At 57.2% G+C, this 19,135-nt stretch overlaps 1 protein-coding gene across 1 annotated transcript; it reads right to left on the reverse strand.

Annotated features, from left to right (window-relative positions):
* Positions 1-13,223: 13,223 nt before the first annotated feature.
* LOC130258488 (uncharacterized) lies at positions 13,224-17,142 on the reverse strand. Its single transcript, XM_056501889.1, has 13 exons — positions 16,948-17,142; positions 16,546-16,645; positions 16,376-16,447; positions 16,216-16,287; positions 16,030-16,128; positions 15,472-15,579; positions 15,150-15,248; positions 14,980-15,051; positions 14,820-14,891; positions 14,634-14,732; positions 14,080-14,187; positions 13,367-13,438; positions 13,224-13,228 (listed from the first exon to the last, which is right to left on the reverse strand). The coding sequence occupies exons 5-13, from the start codon at positions 16,100-16,102 to the stop codon at positions 13,224-13,226; spliced, it is 708 nt and encodes a 235-aa protein (XP_056357864.1). The 5' UTR covers positions 16,103-16,128; positions 16,216-16,287; positions 16,376-16,447; positions 16,546-16,645; positions 16,948-17,142.
* Positions 17,143-19,135: the final 1,993 nt, after the last annotated feature.

Genomic DNA, 19,135 nt, shown 5'->3' on the forward strand with positions numbered 1-19,135 from the left:
CAGGCCCCTATTACTACTGGAGGAGCTGCTCAAGCTGTCAGTGTGAGGTGTTGCCACCGTCTTTCATCTGCTGTCCAGAGGTGCGACTGTGGAGAGAGGAGTGTCTGAGGCCCCAGCTGCCAGCTGACACACAGGGAGCCTCGTGCCCAGCAGGGCCCAGAGCTGGCAAGGCTGCCCAGCACAGGCTGGAGCTGCTGGCACAGCTTGGCCCAGCTGGACAGCTGCCCCTCAAGGCCCCGAACAGCAGGGGATGGCTCTGGGCAGGGTCCCTGGCCAGGAGCGGGCCCCAGAGCGCCTCTGCCTTTCAAGGGCAATCTGCTCCCCGCTCTTTCTCCTCCCCACCTTGCTCTGCCTCTGCCCGCTGCTCCTGGGGCTGCTCTTGGCCACGCAGCCTCAGTGGGAGCCAGCACTGGCTGCAGCCCCAGCGGCTCCCCAGGACAAGGCCCAGCAATTGGGAGGCCACTGAAAGCACTGGGCAGCAGCAGAACCCTCAGCAGAGTTATGTGGAAAACCACTGATCATCCACACCTCCACATCAGCCTCACTGGGAATGTTTCCTGTCTACAAGCAGCCATCACATGAAGCTGTTTGAGGGGGAGAGCAACAAAACACTTACCTGTTTCTCTTCCATCAGTATCAATGTGCAGCAAGGTAACAAAAGAAAAGACCCAACAAAACAAGTAGGACGAACAATACTCCTAGCAAGATGCATCTTCCCAGGGTGAAGCCCTTTAAAATGATCTTGCGGGAAAACGGAAAATGTCTTGAGGTGCTGACTGCCTCTGTGGGAGCAATGGGGAGTGTGAGCCCGTGCTGTGCTCCACTGCTGAGCTGGCAGCTCGCTGGATACAGCCAGGACAATCTCTATTTCCCCCAGAGCTGGGGCCTGGGGCACCTTGGCCCCCTTGGCACTGGCTGTGCCACCCAACATAAGCCCAGAAGGCCGGGAGGAGAGCCCGGGGGCAGCGCAGCTGCTTGGGCAGTGGCTCCTTCCAAGGGACCCGGGCCCAACCCATCCCTGAGCAGCCACTGCCAGCCCCGACCCTCCCTGCCCCGTGACAGCTCCCTCAGCTCCAGAGGACACAGTTCAGGCCCTGTTAGGAGCCAGTGCAGCCCCTGCCCAGTCGGGAGCCAGGGCTGCCTGTGGCCCTGGGCTCATGGCAGGGCTCCTGCTCTGGGGCTGCTCCTGTGCCTTGGGCCTCTGGGCACTCAGGGCAGCTCCGGGGGCAGCTGCAGCAGGAGGGACCTTGGTGCACGAGTCCCCTTTCCCAGGGGCTGGGAACGAGCTCCAGAGGCCTCGAAGCTGAAGTGCCTCCAGCTTTGGCTGCTGCCAGGCCATGCAAGGGCAAGGGCTGAGCCTGACACAGCCATTACCTCCTGTGCCTGTGCCTGTGCCCGTGCCTGGCGTCGCCTTTTTTCTTGAAGCAGGGGCTGTTGATGAGCGACTGCTTCCCCGGGGAAATGCTGCCTTCCACAGAACATCTATGTCCATGTCTTATGGAGAAAGGGAGGGAGACATCTGGATCAGATGGAACTGTTCTGCATTTGGCTGGTAGCATCTTCAGGGAGCAATATTTGTTAGAGATATGGAGAAGGACCAGGAAAAGGCCCAGGCTCAAGGGGGTGTGAGAGGGCTGTATCGTATCCCAACCACCACCTCTCCTGATTTACCATAAAGACTGGGAAGTGCAGGGATCTCAGTGTATGCATTGCCTGTGGGGCAGTTTGGGCTCCGTGTGAACTGATGCCAAAGGCCTTCCTGCAGAGGCTGGGGAGGAGCTGCAGCCAGGCCAGGCTGGGAAACAGCTCTGCAGGGTGTGACAGCAGCAGTGGGGCAGCCAGGCTGCCATGGATCCCTTCCCACTGTGCCGGGCACGGCGTGTCCAGATGAGCAGAGAAAGCCCCCGGGTGCTGAGTCTCAGGAGAAGGCTGAGGGAAATGCACCCACCACGGCGTCTCTCCAGATCACTCAGCATCTCGTCCAGAAGTCTGTCGGCTTCCAGGGATTTCTTGTCTCCCATGTCTTGGGCCTTGGTGTTGGAGGACCTGAAAGCAAAGTAGTTCCTCTTCATGTGGGTGGATCCCACAAAAGCAGTGCTCAGCTTGTGGGGTCAGCAGGGACAAACTACTCACCCCTGCGATGGGAGCTGGGTTTGTACACAGCATCCAGCCCTGGAGATGGGAAAGTGCTCCCTGCAGACACACCTGTAACTCAAGAGACACAGAAGCTTCTGTCACCTGATTCCTGCCAGGTTGTCAATGATTATGCTATAGGGGAAGTTGAGAACTTACCTGCAGAAGCTCGCAAGATTTCCAAACCATCTTCCACTGAACCTCCTTGAGAAGACTTCCCAGAAATGTCACCAAGAAAGGAGCACAGATCGGAAGCATTTCCATGGTGTGCTGTGATCCCGTTTCTCCTTAGGGAATTGGGCACTGCAAGGGAGGGAAATGTACCCACCACAGCCTCTCTCCAGTTCACTTAGCATCTGGTCCAGAAGTCTCTCTGCCTACAGGGATTTCTTGTCACCTGTGTCTTGTCTTTGGACTCTTGGAAGACCTCAGTGCAAAATAATTGCACTTCCTGCGTATATGTTGGGTAAGGCTGTCAGAGCCACAAGTTAATGGACATGGATAAAGTTACAGAGGAGCCTGGGGGGCTCTTGTCTGACTCCTGGTCACTCTGCACAATCTTTGCAGCCACTCTGCAACAGCCTTGTGTGGTGGCTGGAGCAGCTCGGGGTCCATGGGGGTGTCTCATTCCCCCAGCAGAAAGTCTTGTTAAAGCCCTGGGGAAAACTGCTGAAGGCAGTGCCACAGCCATACCTCCCAACCTTCCTCCTGCCCTCCCTCCCTCTCTCCCTGCCTTCTGCTATCTCTCCTTCCCTGTTTCTGCTGGAACAGCTCCCCCAGCCCCAGGAAACAGAGTCAGGCCCTGTCAGGACACACTGGAGCCCTGCTCTCCCCTCTGCCTTTTCCCCACCATGGGCACCCCTTGCAGCCCCTCCCAGGTTTTGGGCTGTGTCTCCCACGGAGGGAGCCCAGCAGGACTGCTCAGCACCCGAGTGCCCTGAGCCTGCTCGGGATAATTCCTCTGGGCTGTGCCGCTCTTGTCCGGGCTGTGCCCGCTCTGCCCAGCAGCAGAGATGGCAGCTCAAGGCTCAGCAGGGCTCAGGCCCAGAGGCACAGCAATTACCTCCTGTGACTGTGCCTGGCATTGCCTCCCTTCCTGCAGCAGAGGCTGGAACAGAACCACTGCTTCCTCGGGGAAACAGAGCCTTCAGCACAGTCTTTCCTTTCATCACTGGAGAAAGGGACAACCAGATCAGATGGAACCATTCCCCATTGGGGAGGTGGCACCTTCAGGAGCCATTGATTGTCAAAGTCATAAGCATCGGAAAATCCTATAAATTGTTTGGATTGGCCAGGGCCCTCCCTTCTCGAAACAGCTGCCCTTTCAGATCTACCCCCAGACCAGGAAATTTCAGGGGATTTCAGGATGTGAATGGCCTGTGGGGCAGTGTGAGCTGCCTGTGAGCTGATGCCAGAGGCCTTCCTGCAGAGGCTGGGGAGGAGCTGCAGGCAGGCCAGGCTGGGAAACAGCCCTGCAGGGTGTGACAGCAGCACCAGGGGCAGCCAGGCTGCCATGGATCCCTTCCCACTGTGCCAGGCATGGCATTTCCAGATGAGCAGAGAAAGCCCCCGGCTGCTGAGTCTCAGTAGAAGGCTGAGGGAAATGCACCCACCACGGCGTCTCTCCAGATCACTCAGCATCTTGTCCAGAAGTCTGTCGGCTTCCAGGGATTTCTTGTCTCCCATGTCTTGGGCCTTGCCTGTTGGAGGACCTTAGAGCAAAGTAGTTCCACTTCATGTGGGTGGATCCCACAAAAGCAGTGCTCAGGGACACACTACTCACCCTTGTGATGGGGGCTGGGTTTGTACACTGCATCCAGGCCTGGAGATGGGATAGTGCTCCCTGCAGACACACCTGTACCTCAGTATTCACAGAAGCTTCTGTCACCTGATTCCTGTCACGTTTTCAGTGATTATGGCATTGAGGAAGTTTAGAACTTACCTGCAGAAGCACCCAAGATTTCCAAACCATCTTCCACTGAACCTCTTTGAGAAGACTTCCCAGAAATGTCACCAAGAAAGGAGCACAGAACAGAAGCTTTTCGATGGTGTGCTGTGATCCCCTTTCTGCCTTAGGGAACATGAGCCCAGTAAGGGAGGGAAATGCACCCACCATGGCATCTCTCCAGTTCACTTAGCATCTGGTTCAGAAGTCTCTCTGCATCCAGGGATATCTCATCTCCTGTGTCATGGCTCTTGGCTCTTGGAAGACCTTAGAGCAAAATAGTTCCACTTCATGTGTATAGGTCGGGTAAGGCTGTGGGAGCCAGATGGGAATGGAAATGGCGAAAGCTGCCGAGGGGCCTGGGGGGCTCTGGGCTGGCTCTGTTCTCTCTGCACACTGTGTCCACGCCCGTGTTCAACATCCCTGGATGGGTGGCTTGAGCAGCCCAGGGCCCCTGTGGGCTCTCTCCCTCCCAAAGAGGAATGCCACCCTAAAGCCCTAAAGCTGTGTCCCTAGAAATTCTCTTGATGGCTTCCTGTAGCAATGGGGAACAAAGAGACGTGTACCCCCGTATGCGTCCAGCAGACATCGCATTAGTAGAGAAATCACCCTCCTTTTATACCGTTAATCTCAACCAGACAAAAGCAAAACTTTAGAGACGATGGGCACCCATTGGCTGGCTCAGCATGCAGTCTGTCTACGCATCATTTCCACCAGTCTGCTTCCCATTCAAATGCTGTCCACGCGTTCCTCCTCATAACTGCATCTCACCTCCAGCCAACTTCCAACTTCCCAGCCTGCAGCTGAGCCTTCCCCACAGGGCCTTCTGGTGAACATAACCCTTAGCAACTTTAACAATACTTATCTGATATCTCCCAGCTTCCCTCTTTTCCTGGGCATGGCCCTGGCAGAGGCCCAGGCCCAGATGATGCCACGGAAGGAGATGTGCCCTGAGCCCAGGGACGCTCAGCACGGGCTCCCTCAGCCCCTCAGGGCCTCCCCGCTGGTCACAGCAGCCCCTGCCTGGCTCCTGCCTGCCCGCACCGTGGGCATCCATGGCTGCTCCTGGACATGGAGCTCAGCCAGTGCTGGTGCCGTGTGGGCTTTGCTGGTGGTACCACACGGACACTGGGGTGACAGCTCCATCTCTTTATTGGAACAGAACAATGGGCCATCGGCTACCCAGATGGGGGTGGGGGGAAGGGATCACCTTCAGTGCTGTATAGAGGGCAGGGCCAGGGGTTTAAGGGGCAGAGGAAGGGCTGTGTTGTTCTCAGCTGGGGCTGGAGAGTGCTGGGCTGGTGCTGGGGTCTCTAGAAGAACATGGGAATGGGCTGAGATGGGGCAGAGGGAGTTAAAAAATGGAGTGAATGCCGCTTTGGGATATCCATGGGGAGAAGAGATGGCACTGGGATTTACAGGGTAATAGGAGGGGCCCTCGCAGATGGTCGTTTTGGAGTCCTCTTCTCAGAGCTCTTGCAAGGACTGCCCAGGCCCCTATTACTAGCTGGAGGAGCTGCTCAAGCTGTCAGTGTGAGGTGTTGCCACCGTCTTTCATCTGCTGTCCAGAGGTGCGACTGTGGAGAGAGGAGTGTCTGAGGCCCCAGCTGCCGCTGGCACACAGGGAGCCTCGTGCCCAGCAGGGCCCAGAGCTGGCAAGGCTGCCCAGCACGGCTGGAGCTGCTGGCACAGCTTGGCCCAGCTGGACAGCTGCCCCTCAAGGCCCCGACCAGCAGGGGATGGCTCTGGGCAGGGTCCCTGGCCAGGAGCGGGCCCCAGAGCGCCTCTGCCTTTCAAGGGCAATCTGCTCCCCGCTCTTTCTCCTCCCCACCTTGCTCTGCCTCTGCCCGCTGCTCCTGGGGCTGCTCTTGGCCACGCAGCCTCAGTGGGAGCCAGCACTGGCTGCAGCCCCAGCGGCTCCCCAGGACAAGGCCCAGCAATTGGGAGGCCACTGAAAGCACTGGGCAGCAGCAGAACCCTCAGCAGAGTTCATGTGGAAAACCACTGATCATCCACACCTCCACATCAGCCTCACTGGGAATGTTTCCTGTCTACAAGCAGCCATCACATGAAGCTGTTTGAGGGGGAGAGCAACAAAACACTTACCTGTTTCTCTTCCATCAGTATCAATGTGCAGCAAGGTAACAAAAGAAAAGACCCAACAAAACAAGTAGGACGAACAATACTCCTAGCAAGATGCATCTTCCCAGGGTGAAGCCCTTTAAAATGATCTTGCGGGAAAACGGAAAATGTCTTGAGGTGCTGACTGCCTCCTGTGGGAGCAATGGGGAGTGTGAGCCCGTGCTGTGCTCCACTGCTGAGCTGGCAGCTCGCTGGATACAGCCAGGACAGTTCTCTGTTTCCCCCAGAGCTGGGGCCTGGGGCACCTTGGCCCCCTTGGCACAGGACTGTGCCACCCAACAAAGCCCAGAAGGCCGGGAGGAGAGCCCGGGGGCAGCGCAGCTGCTTGGGCAGTGGCTCCTTCCAGGGACCCGGGCCCAACCCATCCCTGAGCAGCCACTGCCAGCCCCGACCCTCCCTGCCCCGTGACAGCTCCCTCAGCCCCAGAGGACACAGTCAGGCCCTGTTAGGAGCCAGTGCAGCCCCTGCCCAGTCGGGAGCCAGGGCTGCCTGTGGCCCTGGGCTCATGGCAGGGCTCCTGCTCGGGGCTGCTCCTGTGCCTTGTGCCTCTGGGCACTCAGGGCAGCTCCGGGGGCAGCTGCAGCAGGAGGGACCTTGGTGCACGAGTCCCCTTTCCCAGGGGCTGGGAACGAGCTCCAGAGGCCTCGAAGCTGAAGTGCCTTCAGCTTTGGCTGCTGCCAGGCCATGCAAGGGCAAGGGCTGAGCCTGACACAGCCATTACCTCCTGTGCCTGTGCCTGTGCCCGTGCCTGGCGTCGCCTTTTTTCTTGAAGCAGGGGCTGTTGATGAGCGACTGCTTCCCCGGGGAAATGCTGCCTTCCACAGAACATCTATGTCCATGTCTTATGGAGAAAGGGAGGGAGACATCTGGATCAGATGGAACTGTTCTGCATTTGGCTGGTGGCATCTTCAGGGAGCAATATTTGTTAGAGATATGGAGAAGGACCAGGAAAAGGCCCAGGCTCAAGGGGGTGTGAGAGGGCTGTATCGTATCCCAACCACCACCTCTCCTGATTTACCATAAAGACTGGGAAGTGCAGGGATCTCAGTGTATGCATTGCCCGTGGGGCAGTTTGGGCTCCGTGTGAGCTGATGCCAAAGGCCTTCCTGCAGAGGCTGGGGAGGAGCTGCAGCCAGGCCAGGCTGGGAAACAGCTCTGCAGGGTGTGACAGCAGCAGTGGGGCAGCCAGGCTGCCATGGATCCCTTCCCACTGTGCCGGGCACGGCGTGTCCAGATGAGCAGAGAAAGCCCCCGGGTGCTGAGTCTCAGGAGAAGGCTGAGGGAAATGCACCCACCACGGCGTCTCTCCAGATCACTCAGCATCTCGTCCAGAAGTCTGTCGGCTTCCAGGGATTTCTTGTCTCCCATGTCTTGGGCCTTGCCTGTTGGAGGACCTTAGAGCAAAGTAGTTCCTCTTCATGTGGGTGGATCCCACAAAAGCAGTGCTCAGCTTGTGGGGTCAGCAGGGACAAACTACTCACCCCTGCGATGGGAGCTGGGTTTGTACACAGCATCCAGCCCTGGAGATGGGAAAGTGCTCCCTGCAGACACACCTGTAACTCAAGAGACACAGAAGCTTCTGTCACCTGATTCCTGCCAGGTTGTCAATGATTATGCTATAGGGGAAGTTGAGAACTTACCTGCAGAAGCTCGCAAGATTTCCAAACCATCTTCCACTGAACCTCCTTGAGAAGACTTCCCAGAAATGTCACCAAGAAAGGAGCACAGATCGGAAGCATTTCCATGGTGTGCTGTGATCCCGTTTCTCCTTAGGGAATTGGGCACTGCAAGGGAGGGAAATGTACCCACCACAGCCTCTCTCCAGTTCACTTAGCATCTGGTCCAGAAGTCTCTCTGCCTACAGGGATTTCTTGTCACCTGTGTCTTGTCTTTGGACTCTTGGAAGACCTCAGTGCAAAATAATTGCACTTCCTGCGTATATGTTGGGTAAGGCTGTCAGAGCCACAAGTTAATGGACATGGATAAAGTTACAGAGGAGCCTGGGGGGCTCTTGTCTGACTCCTGGTCACTCTGCACAATCTTTGCAGCCACTCTGCAACAGCCTTGTGTGGTGGCTGGAGCAGCTCGGGGTCCATGGGGGTGTCTCATTCCCCCAGCAGAAAGTCTTGTTAAAGCCCTGGGGAAAACTGCTGAAGGCAGTGCCACAGCCATACCTCCCAACCTTCCTCCTGCCCTCCCTCCCTCTCTTCCTGCCTTCTGCTATCTCTCCTTCCCTGTTTCTGCTGGAACAGCTCCCCCAGCCCCAGGAAACAGAGTCAGGCCCTGTCAGGACACACTGGAGCCCTGCTCTCCCTCTCTGCCTTTTCCCCACCATGGGCACCCCTTGCAGCCCCTCCCAGGTTTTGGGCTGTGTCTCCCACGGAGGGAGCCCAGCAGGACTGCTCAGCACCCGAGTGCCCTGAGCCTGCTCGGGATAATTCCTCTGGGCTGTGCCGCTCTTGTCCGGGCTGTGCCCGCTCTGCCCAGCAGCAGAGATGGCAGCTCAAGGCTCAGCAGGGCTCAGGCCCAGAGGCACAGCAATTACCTCCTGTGACTGTGCCTGGCATTGCCTCCCTTCCTGCAGCAGAGGCTGGAACAGAACCACTGCTTCCTCGGGGAAACAGAGCCTTCAGCACAGTCTTTCCTTTCATCACTGGAGAAAGGGACAACCAGATCAGATGGAACCATTCCCCATTGGGGAGGTGGCACCTTCAGGAGCCATTGATTGTCAAAGTCATAAGCATCGGAAAATCCTATAAATTGTTTGGATTGGCCAGGGCCCTCCCTTCTCGAAACAGCTGCCCTTTCAGATCTACCCCCAGACCAGGAAATTTCAGGGGATTTCAGGATGTGAATGGCCTGTGGGGCAGTGTGAGCTGCCTGTGAGCTGATGCCAGAGGCCTTCCTGCAGAGGCTGGGGAGGAGCTGCAGCCAGGCCAGGCTGGGAAACAGCCCTGCAGGGTGTGACAGCAGCACCAGGGCAGCCAGGCTGCCATGGATCCCTTCCCACTGTGCCAGGCATGGCATTTCCAGATGAGCAGAGAAAGCCCCCGGCTGCTGAGTCTCAGTAGAAGGCTGAGGGAAATGCACCCACCACGGCGTCTCTCCAGATCACTCAGCATCTTGTCCAGAAGTCTGTCGGCTTCCAGGGATTTCTTGTCTCCCATGTCTTGGGCCTTGCCTGTTGGAGGACCTTAGAAGCAAAGTAGTTCCACTTCATGTGGGTGGATCCCACAAAAGCAGTGCTCAGGGACACACTACTCACCCCTGCGATGGGGGCTGGGTTTGTACACTGCATCCAGGCCTGGAGATGGGATAGTGCTCCCTGCAGACACACCTGTACCTCAGTATTCACAGAAGCTTCTGTCACCTGATTCCTGTCACGTTTTCAGTGATTATGGCATTGAGGAAGTTTAGAACTTACCTGCAGAAGCACCCAAGATTTCCAAACCATCTTCCACTGAACCTCTTTGAGAAGACTTCCCAGAAATGTCACCAAGAAAGGAGCACAGAACAGAAGCTTTTCGATGGTGTGCTGTGATCCCCTTTCTGCCTTAGGGAACTGAGCCCAGCAAGGGAGGGAAATGCACCCACCATGGCATCTCTCCAGTTCACTTAGCATCTGGTTCAGAAGTCTCTCTGCATCCAGGGATATCTCATCTCCTGTGTCATGGCTCTTGGCTCTTGGAAGACCTTAGAGCAAAATAGTTCCACTTCATGTGTATAGGTCGGGTAAGGCTGTGGGAGCCAGATGGGAATGGAAATGGCGAAAGCTGCCGAGGGGCCTGGGGGGCTCTGGGCTGGCTCTGTTCTCTCTGCACACTGTGTCCACGCCCGTGTTCAACATCCCTGGATGGGTGGCTTGAGCAGCCCAGGGCCCCTGTGGGCTCTCTCCCTCCCAAAGAGGAATGCCACCCTAAAGCCCTAAAGCTGTGTCCCTAGAAATTCTCTTGATGGCTTCCTGTAGCAATGGGGAACAAAGAGACGTGTACCCCCGTATGCGTCCAGCAGACATCGCATTAGTAGAGAAATCACCCTCCTTTTATACCGTTAATCTCAACCAGACAAAAGCAAAACTTTAGAGAAGATGGGCACCCACTGGCTGGCTCAGCAGCAGTCTGTCTACGCATCATTTCCACCAGTCTGCTTCCCATTCAAATGCTGTCCACGCGTTCCTCCTCATAACTGCATCTCACCTCCAGCCAACTTCCAACTTCCCAGCCTGCAGCTGAGCCTTCCCCACAGGGCCTTCTGGTGAACATAACCCTTAGCAACTTTAACAATACTTATCTGATATCTCCCAGCTTCCCTCTTTTCCTGGGCATGGCCCTGGCAGAGGCCCAGGCCCAGATGATGCCACGGAAGGAGATGTGCCCTGAGCCCAGGGACGCTCAGCACGGGCTCCCTCAGCCCCTCAGGGCCTCCCCGCTGGTCACAGCAGCCCCTGCCTGGCTCCTGCCTGCCCGCACCGTGGGCATCCATGGCTGCTCCTGGACATGGAGCTCAGCCAGTGCTGGTGCCGTGTGGGCTTTGCTGGTGGTACCACACGGACACTGGGGTGACAGCTCCATCTCTTTATTGGAACAGAACAATGGGCCATCGGCTACCCAGATGGGGGTGGGGGGAAGGGATCACCTTCAGTGCTGTATAGAGGGCAGGGCCAGGGGTTTAAGGGGCAGAGGAAGGGCTGTGTTGTTCTCAGCTGGGGCTGGAGAGTGCTGGGCTGGTGCTGGGGTCTCTAGAAGAACATGGGAATGGGCTGAGATGGGGCAGAGGGAGTTAAAAAATGGAGTGAATGCCGCTTTGGGATATCCATGGGGAGAAGAGATGGCACTGGGATTTACAGGGTAATAGGAGGGGCCCTCGCAGATGGTCGTTTTGGAGTCCTCTTCTCAGAGCTCTTGCAAGGACTGCCCAGGCCCCTATTACTGCTGGAGGAGCTGCTCAAGCTGTCAGTGTGAGGTGTTGCCACCGTCTTTCATCTGCTGTCCAGAGGTGCGACTGTGGAGAGAGGAGTGTCTGAGGCCCCAGCTGCCCCTGGCACACAGGGAGCCTCGTGCCCAGCAGGGCCCAGAGCTGGCAAGGCTGCCCAGCACGGCTGGAGCTGCTGGCACAGCTTGGCCCAGCTGGACAGCTGCCCCTCAAGGCCCCGGCCAGCAGGGGATGGCTCTGGGCAGGGTCCCTGGCCAGGAGCGGCCCCAGAGCGCCTCTGCCTTTCAAGGGCAATCTGCTCCCCGCTCTTTCTCCTCCCCACCTTGCTCTGCCTCTGCCCGCTGCTCCTGGGGCTGCTCTTGGCCACGCAGCCTCAGTGGGAGCCAGCACTGGCTGCAGCCCCAGCGGCTCCCCAGGACAAGGCCCAGCAATTGGGAGGCCACTGAAAGCACTGGGCAGCAGCAGAACCCTCAGCAGAGTTATGTGGAAAACCACTGATCATCCACACCTCCACATCAGCCTCACTGGGAATGTTTCCTGTCTACAAGCAGCCATCACATGAAGCTGTTTGAGGGGGAGAGCAACAAAACACTTACCTGTTTCTCTTCCATCAGTATCAATGTGCAGCAAGGTAACAAAAGAAAAGACCCAACAAAACAAGTAGGACGAACAATACTCCTAGCAAGATGCATCTTCCCAGGGTGAAGCCCTTTAAAATGATCTTGCGGGAAAACGGAAAATGTCTTGAGGTGCTGACTGCCTCTGTGGGAGCAATGGGGAGCGTGAGCCCGTGCTGTGCTCCACTGCTGAGCTGGCAGATTGCTGGATACAGCCAGGACGTTCTCTGTTTCCCCCAGAGCTGGGCCTGGGGCACCTTGGCCCCCTTGGCACAGGCTGTGCCACCCAACAAAGCCCAGAAGGCCGGGAGGAGAGCCCGGGGGCAGCGCAGCTGCTTGGCAGTGGCTCCTTCCAGGGACCCGGGCCCAACCCATCCCTGAGCAGCCACTGCCAGCCCCGACCCTCCCTGCCCCGTGACAGCTCCCCCAGCCCCAGAGGACACAGTCAGGCCCTGTCAGGAGCCAGTGCAGCCCCTGCCCAGTCGGGAGCCAGGGCTGCCTGTGGCCCTGGGCTCATGGCAGGGCTCCTGCTTGGGGCTGCTCCTGTGCCTTGGGCCTCTGGGCACTCAGGGCAGCCTCGGGAGCAGCTGCAGCAGGAGGGACCTTGGTGCACGAGTCCCCTTTCCCAGGGGCTGGGAACGAGCTCCAGAGGCCACGAAGCCGAGGTGCCTCCAGCTTTAGCTGCTGCCAGGCCATGCAAGGGCAAGGGCTGAGCCTGACACAGCCATTACCTCCTGTTCCTGTGCCTGTGCCTGTGCCTGGCATCGCTGTCCCCCCTCCAGGAGAGACTGGCACTGAGCCACTGCTTCCTACACGAAGTGGCCTCTTCTGCACAGACTCTTGGCCCATCACTTGAGAAAGAAAAATGAACAGGAGGATCAGATGGAACCATTCCCCATTATAGAGGTGGCATCTCCAGGACACAGTGCTGGATAAGGTTCAAAAATATCCAGACTTTTGGGGCAGAGCCAGGGCCTTCCCTCACATAAAACTGCTGAGACTGAGCCGCAGGATCAGTGAGGGGATTGCACAGGGCGAGGGCACACACGAGCACGGCTCTGTCCTGGCACCTGCAGCGATGCCCCCCTGGCCGAGCTTTGGGCTCTGAGCTGGCAGCTCCCCCAGGGGGAAAGGCCTTGACCTACCCTCACCAGCTCCCAGGGGCACTTCCCTGAATGTGGGTTGGGAAGCCAGATCACCTTCCCCAATAGGTTCATCTGCAAAGAAAGGCAGGACAGAACAGCTCCCAGCACTGCAGGAGATCCTCAGGCTGCCTGGGGCTGGCAAAGGAGCCACACAAGGCACAGCCCAGGGGCACCACCAGGGCCCTTCCCTTCCCTCTCTGCTCTTCTCCTGGCTGCACAGAGCACACGGAAGGAGACACTGGCATTGCACATGGGAAGAGCATTGACAGCTACATGCCCCTTCTTCCCACTGACAGAGATCCTGTGGGGTCACCCTGGGCTCCAGAAGGGAGTAGGGCGGGGATTCCAGAATCCCTCAACCCTGACATTATATAAAGGGTAACGTCACAGGAGTGAGCCCTTTCCACAGTGACACTGATTATTCTGACAGGAAAGGATCAGAGAGAACTTGCCTCGACCAAGTTCTAGAATCTTGAAATGGTCATTCATCAGCTTTTCTGAATAACTCATGTCGTGATCCCAACCTAGAGGGAAGCACAGATGAGAAGCGTTTCCATGGTGTGCTGGGATCCCCTTCTGCCCTATGGTCCTGGGCACTGCAATGGGATCTTGTAAGGCAGTGGGAGCCAGATGTGAATGGACATGACCATGGCTGCAGAAGGGCCTGAGGAGCTCTGGGTTGGCTCCTGGTCACTCAGCCCATTCTTTCATGCCCTGTGCAACATCCCTGGAAGGGCAGTTGCAGCACCTAGGACCCCTGGGGATTCTGTCAGTCCCAGACAGGAAACCCACCATAAAACCCTTCGGAAAATTGCAGCAAGCAGTGCCACAACCATTCCTCCCAATCCTCCCTCCCTCCTTCTGCTTGGCCAGCTCCCCCAGCCCCAGGGGAACGAGTCAGGCCCTGTCAGGAAACACTGAAGCCCTGCTCTCCCCTCTGCCCTTTCCCCACCATGGGCACCCCTTGCAGCCCCTCCCAGGTTTTGGGCTGTGTCTCCCACGGAGGGAGCCCAGCAGGACTGCTCAGCACCCAAGTGCCCTGAGCCTGCTCGGGATAATTCCTCTGGGCTGTGCCGCTCTTGTCCGGGCTGTGCCCGCTCTGCCCAGCAGCAGAGATGGCAGCTCAAGGCTCAGCAGGGCTCAGGCCCAGAGGCACAGCAATTACCTCCTGTGACTGTGCCTGGCATCGCCTCCCTTCCTGCAGCAGAGGCTGGAACAGAACCACTGCTTCCTCTGGGAAACAGAGCCTTCAGCACAGTCTTTCCTTTCATCACTGGAGAAAGGAAAAGGGACAGCTGGATCAGATGGAGCTGTTCCTCATAGGGAGGTGCCATCTTCAGGCACAAATGCTTGTGAAAGACATGGATAAGAATCAAGAGAAAGGCCAGGGTATTAGGGCTGGCCAGGGCCTCCCTCCTCCTAACAGTTGCCCCTTCTGATGTGCTGGGAGACCAGGAAATTTCAGGGGTTCTCAGGGTGTGAATGGCCTGTGGGGCAGTGTGAGCCGCCGTGAGCTGATGCCAAAGGCCTTCCTGCAGAGGCTGGGGAGAAGCTGCAGCCAGGCCAGGCTGGGAAACAGCCCTGCAGGGTGTGACAGCAGCAGGGGCAGCCAGGCTGCCATGGATCCCTTCCTGCTGTGCCGGGCACGGCGTGTCCAGATGTGCAGAGAAAGCCCCCGGCTGCTGAGTCTCAGGAGAAGGCTGAGGGAAATGCACCCACCACGGCGTCTCTCCAGATCACTCAGCATCTTGTCCAGAAGTCTGTCGGCTTCCAGGGATTTCTTGTCTCCCATGTCTTGGGCCTTGCCTGTTGGAGGACCTTAAAGCAAAGTAGTTCCACTTCATGTGGGTGGATTCCACAAAAGCAGTGCTCAGCTTGTGGGCTCAGCAGGGACAAACTACTCACCCCTTTGATGGGAGCTGAGTTTGTACACTGCATCCAGCCCTGGAGATGGGAAAGTGCTCCCTGCAGACACACCTGTACCTCAATAGTCACAGAAGCTTCTGTCACCCAGTTCCTGTCAGGTTGTCAATAATTATGATATGAATGGAAGTTTAGAACTTACCTGCAGAAGCACCCAAGAGTTCCAAACCATCTTCCACTGAACCTTCTTGAGATGCCGTCCCAGCAATGTCACCTAGAAAGGAGCACAGATCAGAAGCATTTCTATGCTGTGCTGTGATCCCCTTTCTGCCTTAGGGAACTCGGCCCAGTAAGGGAGGGAAATGCTCCCACCACGGCGTCTCTCCTGTTCACTTAGCATCTGGTCCAAAAGTTTGGCTGCCTCCCTGGATTTGTTTTCTCCTGTGTCTTGTCTCTGGGCTCTTGGTGGACCTAAGAGTAAAATAGTTCCACTTAACGAGTATGGGTTTGCTAAGGCTGTTGAACCAGATGTGAATGGATGTGGCCAAAGTTACAGAGGGTCCTGGGGAGCTCTGGGGTGGCTCTGGAAACGCTCCACACTGTTTGCAGGCCCTGTGCAACATCCCTGGCAGGAGGCAGGAGACATGGCAGCTCAAGGCTCGGCAGGGCTCAGGCCCAGAGGCAAAGCAATTACCTCCTGTGACTGTGCCTGGCATCGCCTCCCTTCCTGCAGCAGAGGCAGGAACAGAACCACTGCTTCCTCTGGGAAACAGAGCCTTCAGCACAGCCTCTTCTTCCATCTCTGGAGAAAGGAAAAGGTACAGCTGGATCAGATGGAGTTGTTCCCCATTGGGAAGGTGCCATCTTCAGGCACAAATGCTTGTGAAAGACATGGATATGAATCAAGAGAAAGGCCAGGGTATTAGGGCTGGCCAGGGCCTCCCTCCTCCTAACAGCTGCCCCTTCTGATGTGCTGCGAGACCAGGAAATTTCAGGGAATCTCAGGGTATGCATGTCCCATTGGGCAGTTTTTGATCCCTCTCAGCTGATGCCCAAGGCCTTCCTGCAGAGGCTGGGGAGAAGCTGCAGCCAGGCCAGGCTGGGAAACAGCCCTGCAGGGTGTGACAGCAGCAGTGGGGCAGCCAGGCTGCCATGGATCCCTTCCTGCTGTGCCGGGCACGGCATGTCCAGATGTGCAGAGAAAGCCCCCGGCTGCTGAGTCTCAGGAGAAGGCTGAGGGAAATGCACCCACCACGGCGTCTCTCCAGGTCGCTCAGCATCTTGTCCAGAAGTCTGTCGGCTTCCAGGGATTTCTTGTCTCCCATGTCTTGGGCCTTGCCTGTTGGAGGACCTTAGAGCAAAGTAGTTCCACTTCATGTGGGTGGATCCCACAAAAGCAGTGCTCAGCTTGTGGGGTCAGCAGGGACACACTACTCACCCCTGTGATGGGGGCTCGGTTTGTACACAGCATCCAGGCCTGGAGATGGGATAGTGCTCCCTGCAGACACACCTGTAACCCAACAGCCACAGAAGCTTCTGTCACCCAGTTCCTTCCAGTATGTCAATAATTATGCTATGAATGGAAGCTGAGAACTTACCTGCAGAAGCACCCAATAGTTCCAAACTATCTTTTACCCATCCTTCTCCAGAAGACTTCCCAGGGATCTCACCTAGAAGTGAGAAAAGATCAGAAGCATTTCCATGGTTTGCTGTGATCCCATTTCTGCCTTAGGGAACTGGGCCCAGTAAGGGAGGGAAATGCACCCACCACTGGCGTCTCTCCAGATCACTTAGCATCTGGTCCAAAAGTTTGCCTGCCTCTAGGGATTTCTTCTCTCCTATGTCTTGTCTCTGGGCTCTTGGTAGACCTTAGAGCAAAATAGTTCCTTCACGTATGGGGATCAGGTAAGGCTGTGGGAGCCAGATGTGAATGGACATGGCCAAAGCTGCAGAGGGGGGAGCTCTGGGCTGCCTCTGGTCACTCTCCACACTCTTTCCATGCCCTGTGCAACATCCCTGGATGGGTGGCTGGAGCAGCCCAGGGCCCCTGTGGGCTCTCTCCCTCCCACAGAGGAAAGCCTCCCTAAAGCCCTCTGCAGAACCATCCCCAACGCTTCCTGGGGAGAAGGGAGCGCTGTCCCGGGAAAGGGGAGCCAGGCCGCCGGCTCACCTGCTCCCCGCGCTGGCCACGGAGCTGCCTGGGCAGCCCTGGCAGGCAGGGCCACTGCCAGGAGGAGCAGGAGGAGAGGCGCAGAGCAAGGGCCATGGTGCCTTGCCCTCTGCCAGTCCCGCAGCTCTTGCTGCCACCGCTGTGCTGCCACCGCTGTCCCAATGTCAGCACCACTGCCGCCGCTGCTGCCGCAACAGTTGTGCTCAAGGACTGAGTGGTCGGTGGCTGTGGTGCTGTGCAACCACGGGGCTCTGGGACCTCTGTGACCTCAGAGCCTGCTGTGACCTCAGCCTGCTGTCACCCTAGAGCCTGCTGTGACCTCATGGCCTTAGCTGTACCCTCAGAGTGTACCCCTATCAGCAGGAATGGGCTGCCCTGGTTATAAACATTTTGGCTTTATCAAAGGGCCATTGCTTAGCAAAACTTTTTTTTCCTGCTGACTCTGCTGGTCAGGCTGTATCCCTGGACATGCTCTTGGTGGCTCCCCTCTTTTTCTGGGCATGCCAGTGCAGGTGGTTCAGGCCCAGATGATGCCATGGAAGGAGATGTGCCCTGAGCCCAGGGATGCTCAACATGGGCTCCCGCAGCCCCTTGGGGCCCCTGGTCACAGCAGCCCCTGCCTGGCTCCTGCCTGCCCGCACCGTGGGCATCCATGGCTGCTCCTGGACATGGAGCTCAGCCAGTGCTGGTGCCGTGTGGGCTTTGCTGGTGGCACCACCCGGACATAGATGGAACAACTCCATTTACCTGAACATAAAACAAAGGCCAATCCCTGCCCTGGCTGACAGGGGCTGCCCAACTTCAGTCAGGGACAGGGAGCAGGGCCAGGGGGCTCTGTGGAAGGTGTTCTTGTTTTGGAGGTGTGAGTGCTGGGACACACTCAAGAGAGGGATGCAGCCAGGGCAGATGGGGACATATGTGAATAACTGGAATGAGTCAGGTTCTGGCTGCCTGAGCTCTTGGGCTGCTCTTCTGAATCTGCACAGGAGCACCTGTGGAGAGAGGAGTGTCTGAGGCCCCAGCTGCCGCTGGCACACAGGGAGCCTCGTGCCCAGCAGGGCCCAGAGCTGGCAAGGCTGCCCAGCACGGCTGGAGCTGCTGGCACAGCTTGGCCCAGCTGGACAGCTGCCCCTCAAGGCCCCGAACAGCAGGGGATGGCTCTGGGCAGGGTCCCTGGCCAGGAGCGGGCCCCAGAGCGCCTCTGCCTTTCAAGGGCAATCTGCTCCCTGCTCTTTCTCCTCCCCACCTTGCTCTGCCTCTGCCCGCTGCTCCTGGGGCTGCTCTTGGCCACGCAGCCTCAGTGGGAGCCAGCACTGGCTGCAGCCCCAGCGGCTCCCCAGGACAAGGCCCAGCAATTGGGAGGCCAATGAAAGCACTGGGCAGCAGCAGAACCCTCAGCAGAGTTATGTGGACAACCACTGACCGACCACAACTCCACAGCAGCCTCACTGGGAATGTTTTCTATCAGCATCCTTTAAAAGAAGCTCTTTGAGGCAGAGATCAGCAAAACACTCACCATTTCCTCTTGCAGGAATACCAGATTCTGGCAAAGAACATCATCAGGAACACTGCCCCACCAGCCACAGTGGCCATTATCTTAATCAAACAGTGTATTCTCCAAAAGAAATCTCTTCTCATGCTTTTCCAGATATTTTCAGCACCTTTTGCACTTCCGACTGCATCTGTGGGAGCAATGGGGAGTGTGAGCCCGTGCTGTGCTCCACTGCTGAGCTGGCAGCTCGCTGGATACAGCCAGGACAATCTCTGTTTTCCCCAGAGCTGGGGCCTGGGGCACCTTGGCCCCCTTGGCACAGGGCTGCTCAGTCCATGCACCCCTGAGACTACATGGGATCATTCCTCTGTGTTGTGCTGGTCTTCTCCAGGCAATATTTCTCAAAGACATGGGTAAGGACAGCGGAAATGCCCAGGGTTTTGGAGCTGCTTCAGGACCCTTCTCCAAACAGCTGCCCCTCCTGATCCACCCTGAGACCAGGAAATTGCAGGGGATCTCAGGGTGTGCATGGGTTAAAATAAAACTTAGATATCCAACTCTCCCTCAGTGGATATTCTGATCTGAATCCATGCTTTGTGGTTCAAATGCACTTTTAGTGGAGGCATGAGTCAAATGACTGATTTGCAACTTCACTGCCTTTAGTTGGAGGGATTGGTTCAGACTCCTCTCTGAGCA

This window comes from Oenanthe melanoleuca, chromosome 12 (assembly GCF_029582105.1).
Source record: "Oenanthe melanoleuca isolate GR-GAL-2019-014 chromosome 12, OMel1.0, whole genome shotgun sequence".
Classification (NCBI taxonomy): Eukaryota; Metazoa; Chordata; class Aves; order Passeriformes; family Muscicapidae; genus Oenanthe; species Oenanthe melanoleuca.